At 44.8% G+C, this 23,186-nt stretch overlaps 1 protein-coding gene across 6 annotated transcripts in view; it reads left to right on the plus strand.

Moving 5' to 3' along the window:
* The window catches only part of FN1 (fibronectin 1), an 88,285-nt gene that overhangs the window by 32,639 nt on the left and 32,460 nt on the right, over positions 1-23,186 (plus strand). For 5 of the 6 annotated variants that reach the window (XM_054970962.1, XM_054970963.1, XM_054970964.1 and 2 more), the window contains exons 13-24: positions 1,196-1,317; positions 4,888-5,065; positions 5,539-5,715; positions 6,209-6,337; positions 6,427-6,516; positions 7,644-7,838; positions 10,075-10,347; positions 11,100-11,369; positions 13,113-13,207; positions 14,710-14,878; positions 15,675-15,761; positions 18,860-19,051. In XM_054970962.1, the coding sequence (XP_054826937.1) occupies positions 1,196-1,317; positions 4,888-5,065; positions 5,539-5,715; positions 6,209-6,337; positions 6,427-6,516; positions 7,644-7,838; positions 10,075-10,347; positions 11,100-11,369; positions 13,113-13,207; positions 14,710-14,878; positions 15,675-15,761; positions 18,860-19,051 (1,977 nt within the window). Of the gene's footprint in view, positions 1-1,195; positions 1,318-4,887; positions 5,066-5,538; positions 5,716-6,208; positions 6,338-6,426; positions 6,517-7,643; positions 7,839-10,074; positions 10,348-11,099; positions 11,370-13,112; positions 13,208-14,709; positions 14,879-15,674; positions 15,762-18,859; positions 19,052-22,001; positions 22,275-23,186 lie in introns of all 6 variants that reach the window. The other variant, XM_054970967.1, reaches the window with a different exon arrangement.

Consider the following 23,186-nt stretch of genomic DNA (forward strand, 5'->3'; position numbering starts at 1 on the left):
GCTTTGAAGTGATATCTGTATATGTGTGTGTGGGGGGGGGTTGTTTTTTTGAAAACCCATTAAAACAGGCGTGTACGTTATACAAGTTTAGAAAGGGAAGCTATTTAAGAAGGAAGAATTTACAGGGCAATCCTAAAAGGAGTTACTCCAGCCTAAGCCCATTGATTAACTTTGTTTAGGATTGCACGGTTAATTACTAAAATAACAGTGGTTCCCACCAAGTCAGACAGTTGTTTGCTGAAGTGCTTGGCAAGGTAGATCTCCCTCGCAAAACACCATCTGCTTATTCAGCATCTAGACGGAGGCATTTAGGGGGAAATGTTATGCTGGTGGGGAGGGGGATGAGAACGGAAGGTCCACAAACATAAAGCATAAATGAAACCGCATCGCTTTCTGGGGCGCTGGACTGCCTGGGGATGACCTCAGCTGGCCAGTAGCTCTGCTCGCGCTTGCATCTCGAGTGCAGGAGCGAAGGTGGGGGGCTCAGCGTGTTCTGTCCTGAGCGCCTTGGAGGAAAGAGCAGGGGGAATCCAAAGGCAATGCAATGAGTAGTTTGGAGTGCTTAACTGCTGTGCAATATGCAGGAGACATGGAGGATTGTGCGTTTAGTCTATGCATGTTCCAGCTTTTTCCTTTGCTGCGTGCAGAGTTTGACAGTTTTCCCCCAGGAAATGAGATGCTGCACCATATGGAACTCTTGTCTAAAAAAGTTCTTTTCCCGAGTTCCTCCACCTACTCACCTCCCCATCTTGTGTTAATTAGTTTGATGGCCAATTCAGATATTCATGGTTTTCTTTCCTGAAAGCTTTGTGACACAGTGAAACACTGGGAAGCCACTTGTACTTTGTGTGGATTTATCAAGTAGTTTTTAGGCAAGAAATTACCCGTATTCCCTTCTTTCGCAGTCCGTTTGCTTGTGGATCCTGCCCCAAGAATGACACTGAGCATCCTCCTATATTCTGTGAAAAATAGAATAGAAAAATATTACACTCAGACCAGTATTTCTACACTAGGCAGTGTTGGGGAGATTAATTCAGGATATTTGCAAATATACTAAATGTGCTAACATTTACTGTCAGGGAACTGTTGGCTGAAAGGGGTGGGTTAAACCTCGTTTATGACGAGTAACAGGCTTTCCATGTACAAGAGACAAGTAAAGCCCCAAACAAATGGATGGATAACATTTCTGTTTTAGGTTCCACCGGTCCGGTTCAGGTGATCATCACAGATGTCCCAATTCATCCCAATTCTCATCCTGTCCAGTGGGTCGCACCTGAATCTTCTCATATCTCCAACTACGTCCTCCGATGGAAACCGGTAAGGGCTTGAGCCATTTGATCGAAGACAGCTGTGGGCCTTGACAAAGAGTTTGGATTGGTCACCCCAATCCAGAAAGAAGTAACTTTTGCTTTGCATGCATGTGCTCAAAATTCATACCGTTCCTTTGTGTGCCAGGACGAGGGGCCGACTGGGTGGGCTTGCAGAGCTGAGCTCTGATACGTGGTCCCAATTTCATGTCCCCGTTAGCATGCTGTGAAACAGTGTTCAACATTTTGCGGTGGGAGAGGGGACCAGAAGGCTACCGTTAGCTGTGCACCGGCTGTGAGTTCCCCAAGGTAACTCAGTTTAAAAGCACTACAGGACCTAATTCAATTCAGGACCGTAGCGCTGAGGAAGAAGGAGTTCCACCTCCCCCCCCCCGTGCCTTTTCCCTGACCTGAAACAGACTTAGGGGGCCTTATTTATTTCTGGAAGGGCTGCATGTACACAGCAAATAACACCCTCCTGGGGAAATTTACATCAGAAAAATGGCACGCGGGAGAAGGCTGGAGTACCTCCTTCCCACACATCAGGGTCCTGCTTTAGTTCCCACGGGGAGCTTGCAGCTGGCATATGGCTTCTGGTCTCCATTGGGATCACATGTTAAGCATTGTGTGTGTTTTGGTCCTGAGGGTGCTACTGGCCCCACTCCCTTCTACGTGTGTTTATCACAAGATACGTGGTTTCTCCAGCCTCCTGTCTATCAAGCCTGGAGATCCCGTCCCATCGTAGGGCTTTCTCATTGGCCCGATGTAATATATTTCCATCTGCAGTACTTGAAGGCTGTTATAAGAAGGTCCCAATGGCTGAGCGAGTTCGTCCATGCAAGGCAGGGAAAGTAGAAACAATTGAGCACATTATGCTTGCCTGTAAGTTCTACCATGAAATACGTATAAAACATCCAACCTGCATTGAAGAAGCTTTCGAGCCTCCCTGACACAGAGCTAACTAAAAAGCTCCTGTTAGGTGTCGATCCCCAGATCACGTTGGCTAGTGCCCGATTTTTAGCCGCGGCTTGTAGAATCCGCAGGGAATGTGCAAAGGAGTAACGTCTGCTTTTATTTCTAACCCTGAAAGCCCACGCTTTTGTATTTATATTGCCAAGTTTTTATATAATTATATATTTATTTAATTATTTTTACCAAGTGGTGTATTTTGTGCATGATACTCACTTACGTTTTTATAAGTCTGTACTGGTTATTAACTGTGAAAAAATAAATAGCCTGTACGTGCGTTTATCCCACGCACCTTGGATTCTGGCTCCATCAAAGAGTCCATCTCAGGGCCACTGTCAATATTTTCTACACATGCTGGTTCTTTTGAGTGTGTGTCCACAGTCTAACCTGATGAAATGAATGCTTAAGCAAGATCTTCAAATGCCTTTGCGTCCAGAGAAGCTGCAAGGATTTTATAAGAGTTATTAGAGATGACTTTTCTTGTTCATCTGAGGTTTTTTTCCAAGGCAAGCAACTGCAGCTGTCAAGAGTTTTGGCAGCCCATTCTTTGACACACAATTTGTCTGGATCAACTGCACAGGCAGCCGCTAGACACCGGAGAGTTCCTCCCTCTGTTTTAAGAATAAATTCTTTCATTCCGGTATGCTTCACAACCTGGCACTAAGAATCAGATGTTCTTGGTTGTTCCTTGTCACTTAGGCACAAAAGCCTCTCCCAAGATGTGTTTCATTTTCATGACGCAGCCTCTCTTTATAGAAATCGTTCACTGGATTTTGCCCAGTTTCCAAGCCTTGAGAAGATAATCTTAAACATCTTTTGAAGTCACGTTCGTATTGGTGACATCCTGTAAACAGGGTGCATCCAAACTGGGGAAGAAACACTGAAAATTGCTGAGCAGCCAACCTTTCTTTGTTGCCATGTTGCTTCTGTGAATTGCTGACTTCATCATATAGGACTTCAGGATGTGAAGCCTTGTCATAGAGTGCATGAGTGTCCTTGCCTAATTGACACCGGAGGCTGACGGTGTCCCTTACTTCAAAGCGGTGGATGTCTTTGTGATGCCCACGGTTTGTCTCCTCTGTCTCCAGCTCCATCCAGCCATTCTTGAACCCGGTTGAAATGAACCTGATCAAATCTCTTGTTTGACTTCTTAAGCGTCCAGTTTTGATTTTGAAAAGTGCTGCATTTCAATGGCATGAAAAAGTGCCCGGCTTTGCATGGCTGTGTGTAAAGCACCCGCAAGTCACACCCGATTTGCATCCCCAGCAAAGGGCTTTCAAGGCAACCGAGAAGCAGAAGTGGTTTGCCATTGCCTTCCTCTGCAGAGTCTTCCTTGGTGATCTCCCATCCAAGTACCGACCCTGCTTAGCTTCCGCGATCTGACGAGACTGACTTTTACTGTGCCGCCTTCCCTCCTGCTTTGCATAGCTACAGAGGTCATAAAGCACGAAGAACACTATCATGGAAGCAAATGAACAAATCATCTTTGGTTTTCTATATTAAAGGGCAGAATTTCAGCCATTTTCACTAGGGAGCCAAGTTAGGGTGAGTCATCTAGCCATGCACAGTTTTCTTTAATTTCACGGAATACAGTAGATCTTTTCCAAGATGGTGGCCAAACCACTGAATCTATTGCACATTTTTTCATTAAGAAGCACCTGGTTGTCCTAATTCCCCAAACGATGTCATTCAGAAATCTGAGTAGTTTACAATATGTGTATGCTTGGAATTAAAAATTTGGTAACACACTCCGACTGAAAAGCCAAAACAAGCAACTTTATATGGCTAGATTATATTTTGTATCCCCTGCATTATCATCTTCCGTCCGTAGCAGTTGTCCTGCAGTGCAGCACAGATCCAGAGGGCCGTTTTCTAGAGCGGCATCAAGAACAAGCAGACTTCTCTGATGGAGACACCGTACCCAGAAGCTGTTCATCAGATGTATCTGTTCATTGACAGGTCCGCTGGGTTTTAGGCTATGATATCTCAGAAGGTGTTGAACAAGCAAAAGCTCAAACATCCAGGGGAAAGCCTGCTGCCGATGAACCTCCTTGCAAGTTCAATTTTGGGTATTGAGTTCTAGACTGGTCTTCCAGTCAATGCATTGGAGGTGCAATTCTGCATGAAAGTGTGGAGAATGCCGTGGCTCTGGAATTTTTCAAGAACGTTGCCTGGAAACTGAGATACGTCTCTCTTAGTCCTCGTCATCAAACAGCGGTTCATTCAGTTGCAAGAGCTTTTGACTGAATGCTTGTTCTTGGCTCCTTTTATCTGACTGCAGAATTCTAACGTTTTCCGGAGAAGCACTTCTCTCAGATCTAATGGTTTTCATAGAATTATAGAATCAAGAGTTGGAAGGGGCCTTACAGACCATCTAGTCCAACCCCCTGCTCGATACAGGAACAGCCGAAAGCATCCCCAAGAAGTATTCATCCAACAAGTATTCGTCCAGACACTCCTTGAAGTGAGAATCACTGCTTTAGGCAGCTTTTGTTCCCTCTACAAGGAGACATCACAATTTTTTAGGCAATGAAACCAATGGAGATATCCCTCCATGTGTAGACTTCTGAGATATTCCTGCCCTGATTTGCGTTTTTGCTTTGTTCTTTAGAAAAACTCTGGAGGAAAATGGAAAGAGGCCACAATTCCAGGTTACTTGAATTCCTACACTATCTCTGGCCTTAGACCTGGCGTCCTCTATGAGGGGCAGCTTATTAGCGTGCAGCATTACGGGCAGAGAGAAGTCACCCGGTTCGAATTCACCACCTCAAGTACTACGGCTGTTTCAAGTAAGTAACCCTGTGAAATAGGAACTCTGTGGTTTCCCCTCACCCCGTCTCTGGCTCCTTAGGTATATTTCTTATGCTAAAAGGAAGGATAAGTCTATGATTCATCTACTTACATGGGATTGATTTGGGTCTGCCAGTGTGCTCTGAATGTCCTCATTCATACCGTTATCTGGCTTGCGATCAGACACTTTGCTTTTGCCTCAGGCCTCGGCCATCCTGGTGTTTTTCTTCTTCCCCTTTCAGATCTCATTCCTGTGTGTACCTCTGAGTCCTTCTCTGCGTTGTGAATTTTAGCTTTTGAAAGGATGGCATTTGTGCTTTGTTACACGTTTAAGTTACTCGTTTTTGAAAAATAGTATTAAAAGTCACCTTGGCGCAGAACCAGAATTCTTCATCCATTCAAAATCTAATTGAGAGTTCCTTTATTTTTATGGCATTATGTCAATGAAAACATCTTGCTCTTCACCCTGCAGCCAGCCACGTGTCTGGAGAAACCACCGCGCTTCCTTCCGTGGTGACGACCTCGGAGTCGGTCACAGAAATCACCGCCAACAGCTTCGTGGTCTCCTGGGTTTCTGCTTCCGACACAGTCTCAGGATTCCGCGTCGAATATGAATTGAGCGAAGAGGGAGATGAGCCCCAATACCTGGGTAAGAGAGAGAGAGGCCTGAATTAATTGAGCAAGTGTTAGATGGCAGAAGTAGCGTTATTTTCTTTGAGCTGCAAGAATTTGTTTGACACAGCCTGTCTCCTCTGTGATTCACAATCTGTTTTATGCACACACACACACACACACACACACAGTGCGTGTTGTGTAGAACTTTCTCGGAGTCCTTGTCTTATGCTGGGGGATTGCCGTCTTTGCATCTGGTTTCCCTTGAGAGCAAAGTCCCTTCCATCCCAAATTTTTGTCATTTGTTAGACGTGCCAGATCAGGTCCAAAATTACACATATTTATGTGGAAATAAGGGGCACTAGGCATGTAAACTGAAACCTCTTAATAGATTGCCAAAGACTTGAAGTAACCAGGATGACCTCTGTTGTAATCTTGGCCCTGCTTTGCTCCCAGAAATCCAGGAGGAAGTGAACGAGATGTGTGTATTTAGAGATGCGAGTCTTTCTGTTTTCTTTTTGTTATTCAAGATCTTCCAAGCACAGCCACATCAGTCAATATCCCCAACCTGCTTCCTGGCCGCAGATACATCGTGAACGTCTATCAGATTTCGGAAGAGGGTGAACAGAATCTGATTCTGTCTACCTCACAGACAACAGGTATGTTTGGCATGCAGCACCTTTGTTCTCAAAGCTCTCGAGTATCCTCTTGGCCATTCACCTTTATTTCTTGTTTTTCTTTTAAACAGCACCTGACGCTCCTCCGGAACACGTTGTAGAAAGTGTGGATGACACATCCATCATCGTGAGCTGGGGCAGGCCTGAGGCTCCTATCACAGGTCTGCCCTGTTTGACTTAAAATCCTGGTGGTTTAATCTTTGTTTTCATTTGTGAGAGGGATGTGTGTGTCGGTAAAGCCTGAAGACAGTCCCTACGGAAAGTCCGGTTCAAGCAGAAAAAGAAGGGAGGATTTCTCTTGCTGCCTGCCTCGTTGAAGCTGGCACCTAGTTTGAGTTGGGTCCCCCCCCCGCCCTTTCTGAAGTGGATTTGTGTAGGCTCATAAGTTAATTTAAAACATTTGTAGATCAGCCTTGCTCCTAGAAAACTTGAGACCAAAGTCAGGTACGACAACAAAACCACATCATAAAAACGCCAAGTAATAAGCATTAAAAGGGCCAGCAATAATCAGTGCAAAACAGCTCGTCCGTCCTTAAGATGCTGCAAGAACTACTGAAGATTTAAGGAGGCCCCACGAGGTAGTGTGGCTACAGGATGAACTGGGGTCCTGCTCTACTGGGTTGGTGCTCTGGAGGCTGGTCCTGCCTGGTGCTTGATTCTCTTTTTGGTTTAATGTAAAAAAAAAAGTTTTAAATTAATTTCAGAATTGGCACAGGCACTTTTTGCTGCAAGTTTGTTTATTAATAGTGATTCCGCACACGTTGGATAATGCACTTCCAATCCTCTTTATAGATCATTTGGAACAGATTTTTTCCTGTGTGTAACAAAAAATCCACCTCAAACGATTGATAAAGTGCATTGAAAGTGCATTATCCAATGTGTGCGGAATCAGCCGTGGTTAAATTAAAAATATATTTCCCTCTTCTGGCCCCCAAAGCACTGGGGGCACCTTACAATAATATAAATACAAAGATACAATAAATATAAGACCTGACTCAGAATTAGAATCTGGTTATGTGACCCTTTACCAAGGCATGGAAGGACGTGAGCACACTGGAGAAAATGTCATGCAGAAGTGATGGGGGTTCCATGGCACAATAATGTCAGGATTCCTCCTTGTGTTGTGACGTGCAGTGCAGTCTTGTGCAGTTTTTGAACTCGGCAAAATAACCTAAAAACAATGATAAAAATAGACGAAGCTAGTGAAAATGTATGTTCTGACATTCAGTCGACGTTCAGTTGATTGAAAAGAGGTTGTAAGATGACCGTACATCTTTGGCTTCCCTAGGTTACCGCATCGTCTACACACCGTCTGTGGAGGGCAGCAGCACGGAACTGAATTTGCCCGAGTCTGCCACCTCTGTGACGCTCAGTGACTTGATGCCTGGGGTTCAATACAATATCACCATCTATGCTGTGGAAGAGAGCCAAGAAAGTATTCCCGTGTTCATACAGCAGAAGACTACTGGTGTGCCACTGGAAGGTAATAGCTAATGCATTCTTATACTTATTTATTAGCTTTGTTTATAGCCCGCCTTTCTCAATGAGAGTCAAAGTGGATTACAAAATATTTAAAAAAAACAAACAGTTGGACAATGTAAGACATCCAATGAACAATGCAATAGAACCAGGATTACAAAATTATAAGACAATGCAGGCAATATAACCATTCTAAGACACGATGTACAGTAAATGGATAACAGAAGGCAAGGCAGCAAAAGCAAGATAATATATACAGTAAACAGTGAAACAGGCTACAATCCTACTCCGTCCTGAAGCATTCCAGTATAGCACAGCCCTGTTTCCTTTGTATCTGCACTGGAAGTCAATGAAAGGGGAGACTCGTGGAAGGTGATTGCCTCCTTCCTCCGCCTCCAGCATCGGATGGACTGCATAGCCAAGCAGATTTTGCCGAAGCAGATACACCCCCTCTTATTCGTCCAACCAGGTTGCAGCTCGTTTATTAGCAGGAGCCAAGTGGGGTCTGCATCGTCCACCTGTTCTACAGGTCTCGTGGGTTACCCTGGATTGAACTTGGAAACCGATCGGTAATCAATGACGTGACCAGGTTTTGGTCACGCAAGCCAGATCAATGTACCCACAAATAATCCCTTTCTGCCAGTGCAGTCAGAGAGGCAATCATTGGATCAAAATCATTTTAATGCAAGTTTCTAGTGCTCAGGGCTGCAGAGATTTATACTTTTCAGTTCGGGGCAGGACATGTTTTACTTTCCGCAAGAATGTAAGAAGAGCTCTGCTGGATCAGGCTAGCGGTCCGTCTATTCCGGCATCCTGTCTCACACAGGGGCCAACCAGTTACTGTGGAGGGTGAACAACAGGACAGAGAGACTGAAGGCAGCTATTTCCAGTTAATTTTCTGATTTGTTTTCCTTTGTGGAATCTGGACACATTCTTGGGGAGTACCCTGTCCATCTCAGTTACTAGCCATTCTTGCCCTAGTCTGGGGAGTAAGGGAAGAGCAGGGGAGACTAGAGTTTCTGCTCTTACCAGCATGATGTACTCCACAGTTGTGTTGGCTTCTTTCATGACTTGCTTTCAGACAGTTTGGTGTAGTGGTTAAGAGCGCAGGACTCTAATCTGGAGAGCCGGGTTTGATTCCCCACTCCTCCGCTTGAAGCCAGCTGGGTGACCTTGGGCTAGTCACAGCTCTCTCAGCCCCACCCACCTCACAGGGTGTTTGTTGTGGGGATAATAATAACATACTTTGTAAACCGCTCTGAGTGGGCATTAAGTTGTCCTGAAGGGCGGTATATAAATCGAATGTTGTTGTTGTTGTTATTATAACACTGAAAAGGCAAAGCCAGTAGTATGATGTGGTGTAGTATGATGTGATGTTTTATTTATTAATTTTAATCATTTACTTCATTTATTCCCCGCCTTTCTCTCCAATGAGAACCCAAGGCAGCTTATATAACTCTCCTCACAACAACCCTGTGAGGTAGATTAGACTGCGAGAGAGTGACTGGCCCAAGTTGACCCAGCAAGCTTTCATAGCAGAGCAGGGATTCAAATCTGGTTCTCCCAGATCCTAGTCCAACACTCTAGCCACTACACCACACTTCACGTCTAATTAATATATAGTTTAGCTTGCTTTTCATTCATTCCCATCAAGAAGGCAGCCTTCATACTGTAGGAAAATTAGCAGAGATTATGCAGAATTGCAAGTAATGAGAGTTGACACAGACTCCAGTGTAGCTCTGTAAAACTACTTTACTAAGAGGATAAAAATTAGGGTTACTTTGGAAGAAAATAATAAATTGCTAATAGACTACATCTTGCTTGATAAGACTAGATAGACATGATACACAAGAGAGTGAGAGAGTGAAAGAGAGAGAATGAGAGAGTGAACAAAGAGCAATAAAACTTCAGTATGTAGCGTCACTTAATTGCCCCCCCCCAATTAACAAGTTGCCCAATAGGAAATCCTAATTCTACTTCATTATTCATAGAGACTCCCCTTTCTATGGCGGGAATCTTTACTCAAAGCCTTAATGGTTACATGCAAAGTAAGTTTACTAATTAAGTAAGCAACACAAACAGTTTAACTCTTTCGTGACTGCAACGGAAACACTTGGTGCAATCCCAACACGTACAAGGTAGTAAGAGGAGGCTAGTTGTGGTCATTATGGCGTCATCTGGTTCCTGCCGTCTTGTCAGCTGTTTAGTGAGGAATATCTTTTGTACATCTCTTCACCCAGGTGAGGTTGCTTCCCCCAGAGATCTCCAGTTCGTGGATGTGACGGACATCAAAATCACCATCATGTGGAACCCCCCTGAGAGCACCGTTACTGGCTATAGGGTGGAAGTGATCCCAGTGAACCGCCCAGGTGAACATGGGCAGAAGTTGCCTGTGACAAGATACTCTTTCGCTGAGGTCACCGAGCTCTTACCTGGAACGACCTACCTTTTTAAGATCTATGCCCTGGGACAAGGCAGAGAAAGTGAACCGCTCACCGGACAGCAAGCAACCAGTAAGTGTATTTCTAGCAGTACACCTAGCAGTACATCTATACGTCGAGATGGGCTGTGGGCACGCTCCTTGCCCTGACACCCTCAGCTTTTTCTGTAGGAGCTCCTACCTTATGGCACGGGCATCTTGAGGAGGTGAGGGGGAGGTGCCATCTTTAGAAGTTTTTAGGAGGCCCCACAAGGCCATTTCATTTGTTAGGGCTTTTAGTGGGATGCAAACTGCAGGAATTGGGGGAGGGGTTACCTGGGGTTTTATTGTACTCTGCGTTTTAAAATTTGGAACTGTAAGCTGCCTTGAGCCTCAAATATGTTACTATTTATTATTATATTTATTTATTTATGTAATTCATAGTCTGCCTTTCTCACTGAGACTCAAGGCGGATTACACAGTGTGAGACCAGTACAGTCAATTTCAAGGAACAGTCAATTTCAAGAAACAGACAATTTCAAGGACATTTCCATGAACAATGCCATAGGGTAAATAAACACAATTTTACCAAGACATAGCATTAGTAAGAATCCAATACATAGTTGAAGATATGCTGAAACAGAGCATAAGCAATTCTAGGGTTGACATTAGACCACGTGAAGCACAGATAGCTCATACGAGCGCATATTTAAGACAACAGGTAGTACGTAAGGCAACATAGTGGTGAAGTCTGTGGTCCTTAACTCATTAGCGAAGTGAACAAGCAAACAGTCTGAATGAAAAACAAACAATTTAGAAGGCTTGCTTTATTTTTTCCCCTTCAAGAACTTGATGCCCCAACCAACCTGCGGTTTGTCAATGAGACCGATTCTACTGTGCTGGTGACTTGGAGACCTCCTCAGGCCCATATTACAAGTTACCTACTTACTGTGGGACTGACAACAACAGGAGATCAACCCAAAAAGCACACCGTGGGGCCATCGGCCACCAGGTACCTGTTGAGGAACTTGCAGCCTGGCTCTGAATACACCGTGACCCTTGTGGCTGTCAAGGGCAACCAGCAAAGCAACCCAGAAACGGGAGTCTTCTCAACTTGTAAGTATGAGGCCGTTTTTGGTTCTTCTCCAGCTCAACCAGCTGCCTCCCGAAAGCTGCATTTGAAATGTTCTCAGGCCCAGAAAAGGGAGCTTACATTGGTTATGAAACAGTGTGAAGTTGGGGCTATATTTTTTTAACGGATCACGCTATAAACATCATAGTTGGGAACTTCTTCCAGTTTCATTCCATAACCTAAGTGTTTTCTTTGTCAAATGGTAGCCAACATTTACTGGCAGTCCCAAGAAGAATTGTTAAAAGTTGCTAACTACCACCTAACATTTCTGGGAACTGCCAGTCTTTTATTCCTTAAAGAGAATGGATGATAACAAACTTTGGTTTCATCCTACCCTACAGTCATATGCTCTGCAAGATAAATCTTGGCAGATGCACATTTGCATGAAGCATGCATCTCTATCACAAGATCACTATCTCAAAGCCATCTCATTATGGAGTAGTAATTATATTAAGGAGATGTACATCCATTGTAACGAGCAGAAGCAGCACGGTCATGTTTCTCTAAGGAATACTATTGAGTATTGTTGTAGGGAAATGATGGGCTTGGATCTAGAGGAGAGTTTCCACAGGTGAAAAGATTTCCACCTGTAGGGCCTGACTTTCTTGCCTCCCCCTCCTGCTGCAGCCCAGAACACCACAGCATTTCAAGGAAGGGAAAGATTTCCACCTGTAGGGCCTGACTTTCTTGCCTCCCCCTCCTGCTGCAGCCCAGAACGTCACAGCATTTCAAGGGAGGGAAAGATTTCCACCTGTAGGGCCTGACTTTCTTGCCTCCCCCTCCTGCTGCAGCCCAGAACACCACAGCATTTCAAGGAAGGGAAAGATTTCCACCTGTAGGGCATGACTTCTTTGTCACCCCCTTCTGCTGCAGCCCAGAACACCACAGTGTTTCAGGAGAGGGAAAGGTTTCCACCTGTAAGGCATGACTTTCTTGCCCCTCCCCTTCTGCTGCAGTGTTTCAAGGGAGGGGGACGAGTGAGGCTGCAGCAGGAGTGAGGAAATGAGAATATTGCGCTGCTGAGGGGGGAAATCCTTCCACACATGGAAATGCTCCTCTGGATCCAAGCCATTACACTTAACAGTGCTAACGTGAAGCGATGCCTATACTAAAGCCTAATATTTTTCTTTGATGTCTCTGAGCAGTCCTGTATATGGGCCGGAAAGTTCTAGAGCTCTAGGTCGGGAGTTGGTGTTCAAATCCTTTCTGCTGAGGGAGGCAGTTGCCTCTTTGCCTGTTCCTGCCTGTTTCTTTTCTGCCTGCTGAACTGTTAGCAGCTCTGTGTTGATTCTCTGAGAACTGCTTCAGCTTTTATTTTTCTTATCTCACCTTTTTCTCTATGAAAAGAAAGTTTCTTCCTGTTGTCCGAGCTTCGTTCTTTCCTTCTGTGTTTTCTCTTTCCTTTCTTCAGGCTGAGATGAAATGGTCAGAGCAAGCATTGTAAAGTCAGGAAAGAAAAATGGGAATGAAGGGGAGACTGTGTGGCACCAGTGAGTGGGCCCATTTCCTTTTCAAAACGGGGGGGAAAGGGTTCAGAAAAGAGTATTCATGCTATAATTATACATGCTCTATTTTATCCTTTCCTAAGAACAATACAATTTGCTATTAAAGCAACTCTTAAAAATTCCAGGTGAGTGTTTGATCTCTCTTATGATGACTGGGTCCAAGTGCCTTTTCATTTCTTGATAAGGTTAAACAGGAATTCTCTTCATGGTTTTGCTCCACAGTGCAGCGCGTGGGCTCCGTTCCTCACTATAACACCGAAGTGACAGAGACCTCTATCGTTGTCACCTGGACTCCTGCACCAAGAATTGGCTTCAAGGTAGGAAATGGGTTCCGGTCCCACACCTCCCACCCTGTGTTTTTCTCAGCGATCATGCAGATCAGAGTAGTTCCAGATTGCGGGGTGGGTGGGGGGATGCAGTAAGAATTTTTTTTTTTACTTTTTATTTTTGGAATGTTTAATTTTTACAACAATTAAACAACACCAATAAGAAACAACATAAACAACAACAATAATAACAAGGTCACTACAGCTCATTGTGAAATAATAATACCCTTCCACCCTTTACTTGGTACATAGTCAAATTCAGTCTATCAGGCACGTATTGAAGACAAGGTGCAAAAGAAGGCCATGCCAAGCCTGGCTAGTTTGTAGCAGCTGATCCACGTGGGGACTTTGCTCCCTTTTATGTTAATATTTCTCTTTTCATTTCTACTGCTGCTCTTCAGTGTCGGCAGGCCCGGTAGCACTTGCGTGACAAAAACACAGACTCTGCTCCAAGACTGTGTAATACAAATGTGCGCAGGATGGTTTAATATGAATAATTAAGAACTGTAATACTTGGCGCTTTACGTGCTTCTGAATATATTGGTTGGAGTCACTGTGGTTCAGAAGGAAGAAAGGATGGGAGATACGGGATGAAGGGAAGTAAATACGAGAGGTTACAGACTGAGTCCCAAGGGAAGGAACATGGTGGTAGGTGGCAGATAGAAACACCCCATCCCGACTACAGGAGGCTCTATCAAAGCCCTTTTGGTGTCTGAGCCCTTTTGTGCATCCTCTGCCTCAAGACTGCCCATTTTTAAACCAAAGCACCTTCTGTGGTCTTAATTCTCACTTAAGAGAATGATGGCCTTTTGAGGGCTCTTCTTCCCCAACTTACTGCTCCAGTTTTAGAAGTTCATCTTGTGGAATGTATTCCTCACATCCTACTGTAAAAGCTGCAGGCATGCTTTCTGCTTCTCTCAGGCTATACATTTCAGAAGTTTTCTCAACAGCCATTCATGGACGAGGGCCTATTCAGTCGAACTAAAAACCTGACAGGAGGTGTTTTGTTTAACTGCTGAAGACTAACCCATCTACTGTCCAGAATTTCTCAAAAACACAGACCTGCTCTTGTTAGATGAACATTTGAGATGCTCAAATAGCTGAGTTTTATTGTCCAAATATAAGTTCTTTACATGGTAGCTAGCATGTAGTTAGGCGGAATAGAGCTCTTAACAGTTGGGGGACAGTTTTTAAATCATTTTGAATTTTAAGCTTCCAGGACCTCGAGCAGGCTGAATTCTCCCCCTTTCTTCTAACATATTGGTTCCTGGATTTTTAGGCTGTTTCCTTTTAAAAAATAATGTACAGAGTTGTGTTTTACTGCATTCTGTGGGAGTCTTCCATATGCGCAGAGATCCCAGAGCTGTCTGAGTGGCCCCGTTGACTGACGTGAGACCAGCTGCTTTACTGAGATCCAGAGATAAGGATCTTGAAGTCCACCAGGTTCTTCTCCAGGGGGCATAGTGAATGATTCCTGATTCTTTGTGCTCTAGTTGGGTGTGCGGCCGAGCCAAGGTGGAGAAGCACCACGGGAGGTCATCTCTGAATCAGGAAGCATTGTCATATCTGGCCTGACGCCTGGCATGGAGTACATCTACAGCATCACTGTCCTCACCGACGGTCAAGAGAGGGACTCTCCAATCATAAAGACCGTTGTTACACGTAGGACTCCTTGATCTATTTGTGTAATGGTCAATCGTACTTTAAGACCAAGGACCCCCTGAGTCATTTACAGAGTCTCAGTAAACCCAGTGGGATTATTTAAAGTAAAGAATGAACGAGTTATCAATGAAATAAACCAGACAAAGGCCTGACTTGAGCCAGGAGATTGGGAATGTGGGGGAATTCTGCCACCGAGAAGTGAGGGTGACCTTGGTCAAATCACTTCCTTTCTGTATGCTTTGATGTTGCCTATAATATGGGTGGGCGGAAAGCAGATCCTGGGTGGGCAGAAAGCAGATCCTGGGTGGGCGGAAAGCACACCTTGAATTTCTAGTAGAGCTCTGTTGGAGTAGGTGGACCTGATTCAGCAAGTTCGGATGCAAATCCACAATGGGCAGGATCCTCTTAGACAGCTACTACAGTGATGTCTTGGACTGCCCTTGGCAACTGCCTCTTCTGCCTGCTCTGTCTAGAGCCTTCACTACCCATGTATTTATTGTACAGAAAGCTGGCCTGCAGATGAGTCCCCTCCCCCAGGGTTGCCACAGACTGTTTCCTAGTCATTTGGGCCTGGGGCATGTTGATATGCCGAGGGAGACCAGCCTGCTGTGAGACAGTGCTGGAGTGAGCACCGCCCTTGTAGCATGAAGGACACGGGGCACATTCTGTTTATGGTCCACGATCCAGAGAAACACAGAAACGCAAAGAAGCTTTCCAAATTCAGGGATTTTTTTGTAAAGGAGGATAAATACTGCATTTCTAGAGAAATCTTAAACACTGATTCTGTTTCTTTCAGCTGTGTCTCCCCCCTCCAACTTGCGCCTGGATTCTAACCCAGACACAGGAATCCTTACTGTCTCTTGGGAAAGAAGTACAACTCCAGGTATTTTGACTCTACAGTATCATAGATTGCAGTAACTTTTACTAGCTTCCTGCTTAGTTATATTAGCTGAACTGAACACATGAAGTTGCCTTATAGAGACTCAGACCCTTGGCCCACCAAGATCAGTACTGTCTACTCAGACTGGCAGTGGCTCTCTGCGTTCTCAGGTAGAGAAAGGGGTTCACATCACCCCATGTCTGATCCTTTTAACTGGAGATGCTGCAGATCGGGACTTCTGCACGCCGAGCCAGATGCTCTGCTGCTGAGCCGCAGCCCCACCCTTACCGACAGTTGACAGTTTGTACGGCACTGAACCAAATGCTCCTGGCTGCATCTGTTAAAATACCGTTTCTCGTATGAGTATGCTCTTCTTCGGGGGATCATCTCAGTAATGAATCGCAAGAGCCTGCTGAAAAACCTCCATGTCAGGGAATACATTTTGTTCCTTCGCGTTGTGCCGGTGATGGTTGCCTGAACTGTTCTTAATTTCTTCCCCAAGATGTTTGCTTCCTTTACTGTGCCAAGTAGGCGGAGGGAAACGAATGGGGGAAACGTTGGCTCATTTGAGACCCCTTTTTTAGCACACGAAAGCAACCGTTGGAGTATGAGTTCGGTGTCCAAGCAGGAACGTTACAGTAACTGCAAAAGCTGTAAAAAAATTGTCAAGTACTGCAGCTGTGATACAAAGAAGGCAACACTGTGGCTTCTACAGCCAGTGATCCAGTTTTTCAATTCGTGGATTTCGAAGCTCATGCTCCGGTAGCATTTTTGATGTTTCCAGCGAAGGGTTCCGTCTGAAATCCTCCCCCTCCAAAAGATCAGAGAACATGTACAAGATGCATCAGCAAGATGGTTCCTTCTCGATGGCTCATCCCACCCCTGATTCCATTGCAGTTAGAACCTCTCAAAACTATAAATGCCCCTTTCTGCCCTAGCATTTAATAGTACGAGTCAGCAATTCTATTGGTCAGCTGCAATCACTTGCCATCTTCTTGGCTGGTGTGGCTCGACACAGATATTTCCTATGAGGAAAAAATGCCCCAATACTAGAACACCTTTTCAAAGCCAAGATTTGAAAATAAGTAAACATGTCAAATGTGTCAGTCCGTGGTTCAGAGAGAATGATGGACTCCATTTCCTGAAGGAGATATGGCTGTCCTTTACTGCACTTAACCTCTGAAGCAGTAATCACAATAGACGACCCGTCTGTCACTGAAGGAATATTTTTCAACCAAACGACACTTTGGAGTGGGTTCGAAAACTCAGATTACCAGCACAGCCTGAGGGATTTATATTCACCAGTCCCCATTCACAAAGCCCATGAGTCTGATATTGACACAAAATCACCTCTTCTGAGAATAGATCCTACTTCTCTATGTTATGGAAGTCCTCCTTCAAACCGTGGTCAGCTTCATATCTTCTAAAGCAAGAGCTTCCTCCGTCTGTGATCTTTGGCTCCCCTTATGACCACGTCTGCATTCACACTTCGAGGCATGGAAATGTAATGCTCACAATAACTTCATATTGACCATCTGCTGAGGATAAGCTATAGTCTGCTTCATGTCCCTTCTCTGAGAGTTGCAACTACACATATCCATACCTCAGCCTTCTGTCAGAAGTGATATCTCTTCAGGAAGAAAAGGCATGGAGATCATTCCATCGTCTCAGCAGGGGGCTCTTACTCCTGTTACACAGCCAACCCCTGAAAGGACAACGGCCTACACCCCATTTTAGACCTCAGAGATATCAACACGTTAGTTGGCACCAAAATGTTCTAGATAATCTCTGGAACATATTTTTACTTGCTGACCAGAGAAACATGATCTGCCTCCATACACCTAAAGGATGTCTGAATTTGGCTTCAGCTTTGCAGATGTCTTCACTTCAGGTTATCAAATTCCCGAAGACTATTCTCACAATTCATGGTAGTAGCTGCGCACTACACCTTCAATGGCACGATACCACGTTCTTCCCCTAAATAGATGATGGGTTAGTAGCAGCAGATTTCTGAAATGATCAAAGAAACGTAAGATACCTACTGCAGGGATAGCTACATTCATCCTTCAGGTTTCAGCAGTTTTAGTGTAGTGGGATGTCCCCCTGTAGTAACTGGCTGGACCAGTTTATGCTGGCACTTTGAGTACCTCATATAGTTTTTTGAGTTGATTTACAAAGGGGCTTTTGTAGGCTCCACATCCGGTATGGGAATCAAAGAGGAAGCTATTGGTGTCACCAGAAGTCCCTGGCTGTGAACTTTGAGATGCAGTTACTCAGAAGCAGCAGATTGCTGCATCTTTGAACCAATGAGAATGCACATTAGTTGTTGTAGATTTTCCGGGCTGTATCGCCATGGTCTTGGCATTGTAGTTCCTGACGTTTTGCCAGCAGCTGTGACTGGCATCTTCAGAGGTGTAGCACCAAAAGACAGAGAACTGAGTTTGACGTTGAGAGATCTCTGTCTTTTTCGGTGCTACACCTCTGAAGATGCCAGTCACAGCTGCTGGCAAAACGTCAAGAACTACAATGCCAAGACCACGGCCATACAGCTCGGAAAATCTACAACAACTAACATTCTCTGGCTGTGAAAGCCTTCGACAATGTATAGAATATACATTCACAGCAGGTGAAACATTTTCCTTTAGTTTAAGAGTTAAAAAGGTTTAAGGAATGCAGGTAGACAGTTGGGCTACGTATATAGTGAAGGACTGGTGGCAGCCAGGCAATGCAAGGGAGCTTTGGATAGCCTCTGGAGATTTTGCTTAGGCGCAGGAAAAAAGGCAAACAGCAGACTAACTGGGAGCTTACAAACTCTGGTCTGTTATATACAACTGGTAATCAGAGTTTGTGCAACATGGTAGTTGAAACAAACTGTGGGTTTGCTGTGACGTCTGAATACACACACATACCTAGAGAGAGAATATGAGGATATACTCAAAGACTTTCCTCATTTAATATTAATATTGCAGCATTATGTAGAATACTTTGTAGAGAGAATTTTTGCTGTCAGTTTTCTGTGTTTTAATATCTAGAAACGATTGCGCTGGGCTTCAGTTTGTAGCTTGAAGAAAATAATCATGTCTCTGATAACTGTGCTCCAGATATCACTGCGTACAGAATAACTACCACCCCTACAAACGGACAACAAGGTTACACCTTGGAAGAACTGGTCCATGCAGACCAGACGTCTTGTATTTTTGAAAGCCTGAGCCCCGGCGTGGAGTACAACGTCAGTGTTTACACCGTCAAAGATGATCAAGAGAGCATCCCCATCTTTGAAACCATCATGCCAGGTAAAATTAAGAACTGAGTAGTGAATCGGAGACTTGCAAGCTTCCTGTTCGCATGAGCTTTAGTGAAGATTTTTCATTGATTGTGTTTAATCATAAATAACACTGTGTTATTCCAGCATTTGCTTTGGGTCAGATCCCTAGATATTGAAGACAGACTTACGTTCTCTATGTGATGGAGAGAACAGCTTATTTTGTATGACCTTATTCTCATAAAATGAGTGAGGAGATCTGCTCTTGATTCAGACAACGCAGCTGATCCAGTGCAAAGGTATTGGGCGTTTTTACACTGCTTACGCGGGAACAGCAGTTCTTGCGTGAAATCGTGCCAGGAAGACGCTGTTGTTCCGGGAGCCCGGCACGATGTTCCGTGGCCGGTAAGCAGTGTGAAAACGGCCATTGTCTTTTTAACTGACATTAGCTGTTTAAAAAAAGGGGGGAAACTGTCTGGTATCTGCAAAGGCTCCAGTAGGGGCAGCTTGCCAAATTATGGGAGTTGTGAGGTAAAACCTGCAAACTATGAATCGTAACCAGACTTCAAGTGTATAATGCCAATAGTGGTGGTTTTTTCTGAAGAAATTTGCTAGCAAACCATTAGAAATACATTCCATGTGGATCCCCTGAGATCCAAAATGAGTAAGATGATCCAATTGGCCCGCCTGTATCTTTGTTTGGAAGTAAGTCTTCCTGTGTGCAGCGGGCTCATACTTAGGCAAGTGCGTGTGTGTGTGTAGACTTGCCATTGTAATCCCATGAAAGGGATCTTCTTACTTTTCATATGCACCCAAGCCTAAGAGTTAAACGTCTTTTCCAAGCTCTATTTGTGTTGTGACATCTCAGTCTAGCCCTGTGTTTGTAAGAAAACCCCAAACCTGTGATTATGGGGTGTTGCCACATTTCTGCTAAGCCACAAAATGGCTCCCAGACAGATGCTTGCTGTTAACATCGCTTGACGTCTCTGTGCTTTTGCCAAGGCTGACTTTGCTCCCGTGGGGAACTAACGCACCGGAATGAGTGCATTCAAGCATTCAAGGCTTTCATCTAATGCCACTTTCTAAAGGAAAGAAGTACCAAAAAGGCCTCTTTGGAGGTCTTTTTTGTGCTTTTTTTTACAGGTGATATGGTAATCACATCTCTTGAAGATCAGCGGTATTTGGGGGAAATTAGAAACGTTTTTTTCCAGTTCTGCACAATATATCTTAAAAGGTTTTGTATAAAAGAATTAAAGGGGTTCCTTATGTTTATTCAACAGTTGAAGCCAATACCTAAGGTCGGGTCCAGCCTAAATTTTCCATTAGCAGAAGGCCTTGCATCAGTGGAACGAACTTCTCTGCCTTTGCCCTCCTGCTGAATCCCTGAAATGCAGCTCCTGGGAGACAGGAAACCACTTTGGGGGGGATTCAGGGGCTAGTAGTGGAGGGAGTGACGGAAGAGGTCAGCTCAGCTGATGGAAGGGCCTTCTCTTAACAGAAACCGAACTTTTGCACCCAATCCGTTTTTTATAGCCATCTAAACAAGAGAGTTTTTAATTGCTTTTCTCAGGTTATGAACTAAGGACTCCCTGTTAGTTAATACAGTTTTTGTGCCCCACATTTGGTATACTGCTTCTTTGTCATCTTCTTTCCTTAATTACGGATTAAGATTAGTTCATACCTGTCCCCTCATGGTGTTCCTTAATACACAGCCCATATATATTTACTTTTCTTGCAGACTTCAAATGGTGTCTGTTGTCGTCGTCCCCACCCCCGCAAAAAAAAAAAAGATAGCTGCTCCTTCATTTTATATTCCCATTCTCCCACCTATCCCTCTTTCTCACATGTGCCAAGTACAATTGAAAATATCCAGCTCTGGAGAGCCTTCAGTCATCCTGTACTTTGCCGTGGCATTTAAATGCAGGTATCTGTGCAAACTGGAGTTTGTTTCCTCCCCACTGACCTGGGTTCTAAACAAACTGTTTCCCGCATGAGGAAAGTTTCACTGCTGCTCCACACACAAAGTGGTGGCCAGAAGGAATGTGGTATCACAGGAGCAAGCTGTGTGGGTATCCATCACAGACAGACAGAATGCGGCTTGTGTCTTCTGCAGCTGAGTGCTGGAAAGCCACCTCTTTCTCCCCCACACTCCCGCAAAGCTACAGGACATTTTAGTGCAATCCTAAGAAGAGTTACTCCAGTCTAAGCTCCTTAAAATCAGTGGGCTTAGACTGGAGTAACTCTGTTTAGGATTGCATTTTGGTTCCTTGGAAACTGAAGGCCATGGAAACTGCTTTGACTGTTTTAACATGATGGACCTGAAAAGTTTTCAGGGTGCTTGTGGGGTGCCATTAGCATAAATCCAAGTTCAGAGGCTTGGTTTTAGTAGAGTGACTGGACTAGCCAAGTCAGTTGTTTTGAGCCATTACAGCATCTGGCAAAACACTGGATCTGCCCAAACTGTGTTCCGCGTGGGCAATGCGTAAACCAAGGAGGAACGGTCAATGATGTTAAGAGGAAAATTGGATATTGGCAAATGCATCTGCTGTTGCTGAAGAATCAGACTTCTAAAACGAAGTAAAAAGGTTTGCTAGTAGGCTATCTTGCACTCCTTAGGGGTCAGGTACGTGGAGACCCCTTTTCTTTTGGGCAGTAGCTACTCCATCCTATGCACTTAATGTTGGCAGAGCACACCATCACACTGGGCTGAAATTCTTGTAAATGTCCTGAACAATGATTTAAAGTTGTTTGCAAATATTGTCGGAAGCCTCAAACGTGACTGACTGCCGTGCATTATAAACAGTGACGTTGCTGTTGCTCGGGGCATCTCGCATATCACCGTAATGACTTTACTGTCCCTTTTCGTTTTTAATACATGCAACCTGATGATCACTGCTTTTACTCATCTCTTTTTCCTTGTCTTTTTTTTTGTGTGCCTTTGTTTGTCTCTGCTTCCCTGTGTTTGCTCTCTAACCCGATAGAGGTGCCCCAACTCACTGACTTAAGCTTTGTTGACATAACCGATACCAGTATCGGCCTGAGGTGGACCCCTCTAAACGCCTCCACCATTATTGGCTACCGCATCACAGTAGTTGCGGCAGGAGAGAGTGTCCCCATTTTTGAAGATTTTGTGGACTCCTCAGTAGGATACTACACAGTTACCGGCCTGGAACCGGGCATTGACTATGAGATCAGCGTGATCACCCTCATAAGTGGCGGAGAGAGTGCCCCTACTACGCTGACTCAGCAAACGGGTGATTGTTGAAGACCTACTGTGTGAAAGTTCTCCCTCGTCCTGTCACTAGCTGGTTGGAGGACTCTGGCTTCCCCAAGGAAGGGCTGGTCCACTTTCTGTGTTGGGTGTAGGGCAGCGTTCACTTTAGGAAACCCGATGAGTCCGGGAACGGAGTGCTGGGAATGCGGATTCCTTTTAACATTGCCAACGATCTATAGCTGCTCCGTCATTCCAGATCTCCCATTATCTCCGCTAATTCTCAACAGTGGCAGATTTATTTGGCCGTTGCCATTCTGCGGCTCCCAGGGCTTTGGTGGGTAGCAACAATTGGTCTCTTTTGCTATCCAGTAGTCCCTATTGGAGCACGTGCTTGAGCCATTTCGGCTCTCGTTCGGAATACCAACTCTTGGAGTTCAGTATTCTGATTCTGAATTAGTGTATGATTTCTACCGCTTCTTCTTATTATTAGATTCAGGGCTTTTTTTCAGCAGGAACGCGGTGGAACGGAGTTCCGGAACCTCTTGAAAATGGTCACATGGCTGGTGGCCCCGCCCCCTGATCTCCAGTCAGAGGGGAGTTGAGATTGCCCTCCGCACCACTCAGTGGCACGGAGAGCAATCTAAACTCCCCTCTGTCTGGAGATCAGCGGGCGGGACCACCAGCCATGTGACCATTTTCTCCAAGGGCAACCCACTGAGTTCCACCACCTCTTTTCTCAGAAAAAAAGCCCTGATTAGATTTATATCCCACCCTACCCTCACACAGGCTCAGGGCGGCTACTGTGGCCCAAATGATTCCCCCACACAGTATGTGGAAGAAAACCTCCAAACTCTGGCTAGTGACAGGCGTGGCAGTCTGTGAAAGTTGTCTTACTGCATGTGTAAGAAAATGACTTTAAGGAACTGTTGTGCATGGAAGCCAGCTATGTTGC

Source organism: Eublepharis macularius, chromosome 2, assembly GCF_028583425.1.
Source record: "Eublepharis macularius isolate TG4126 chromosome 2, MPM_Emac_v1.0, whole genome shotgun sequence".
Lineage (NCBI taxonomy): Eukaryota > Metazoa > Chordata > Lepidosauria > Squamata > Eublepharidae > Eublepharis > Eublepharis macularius.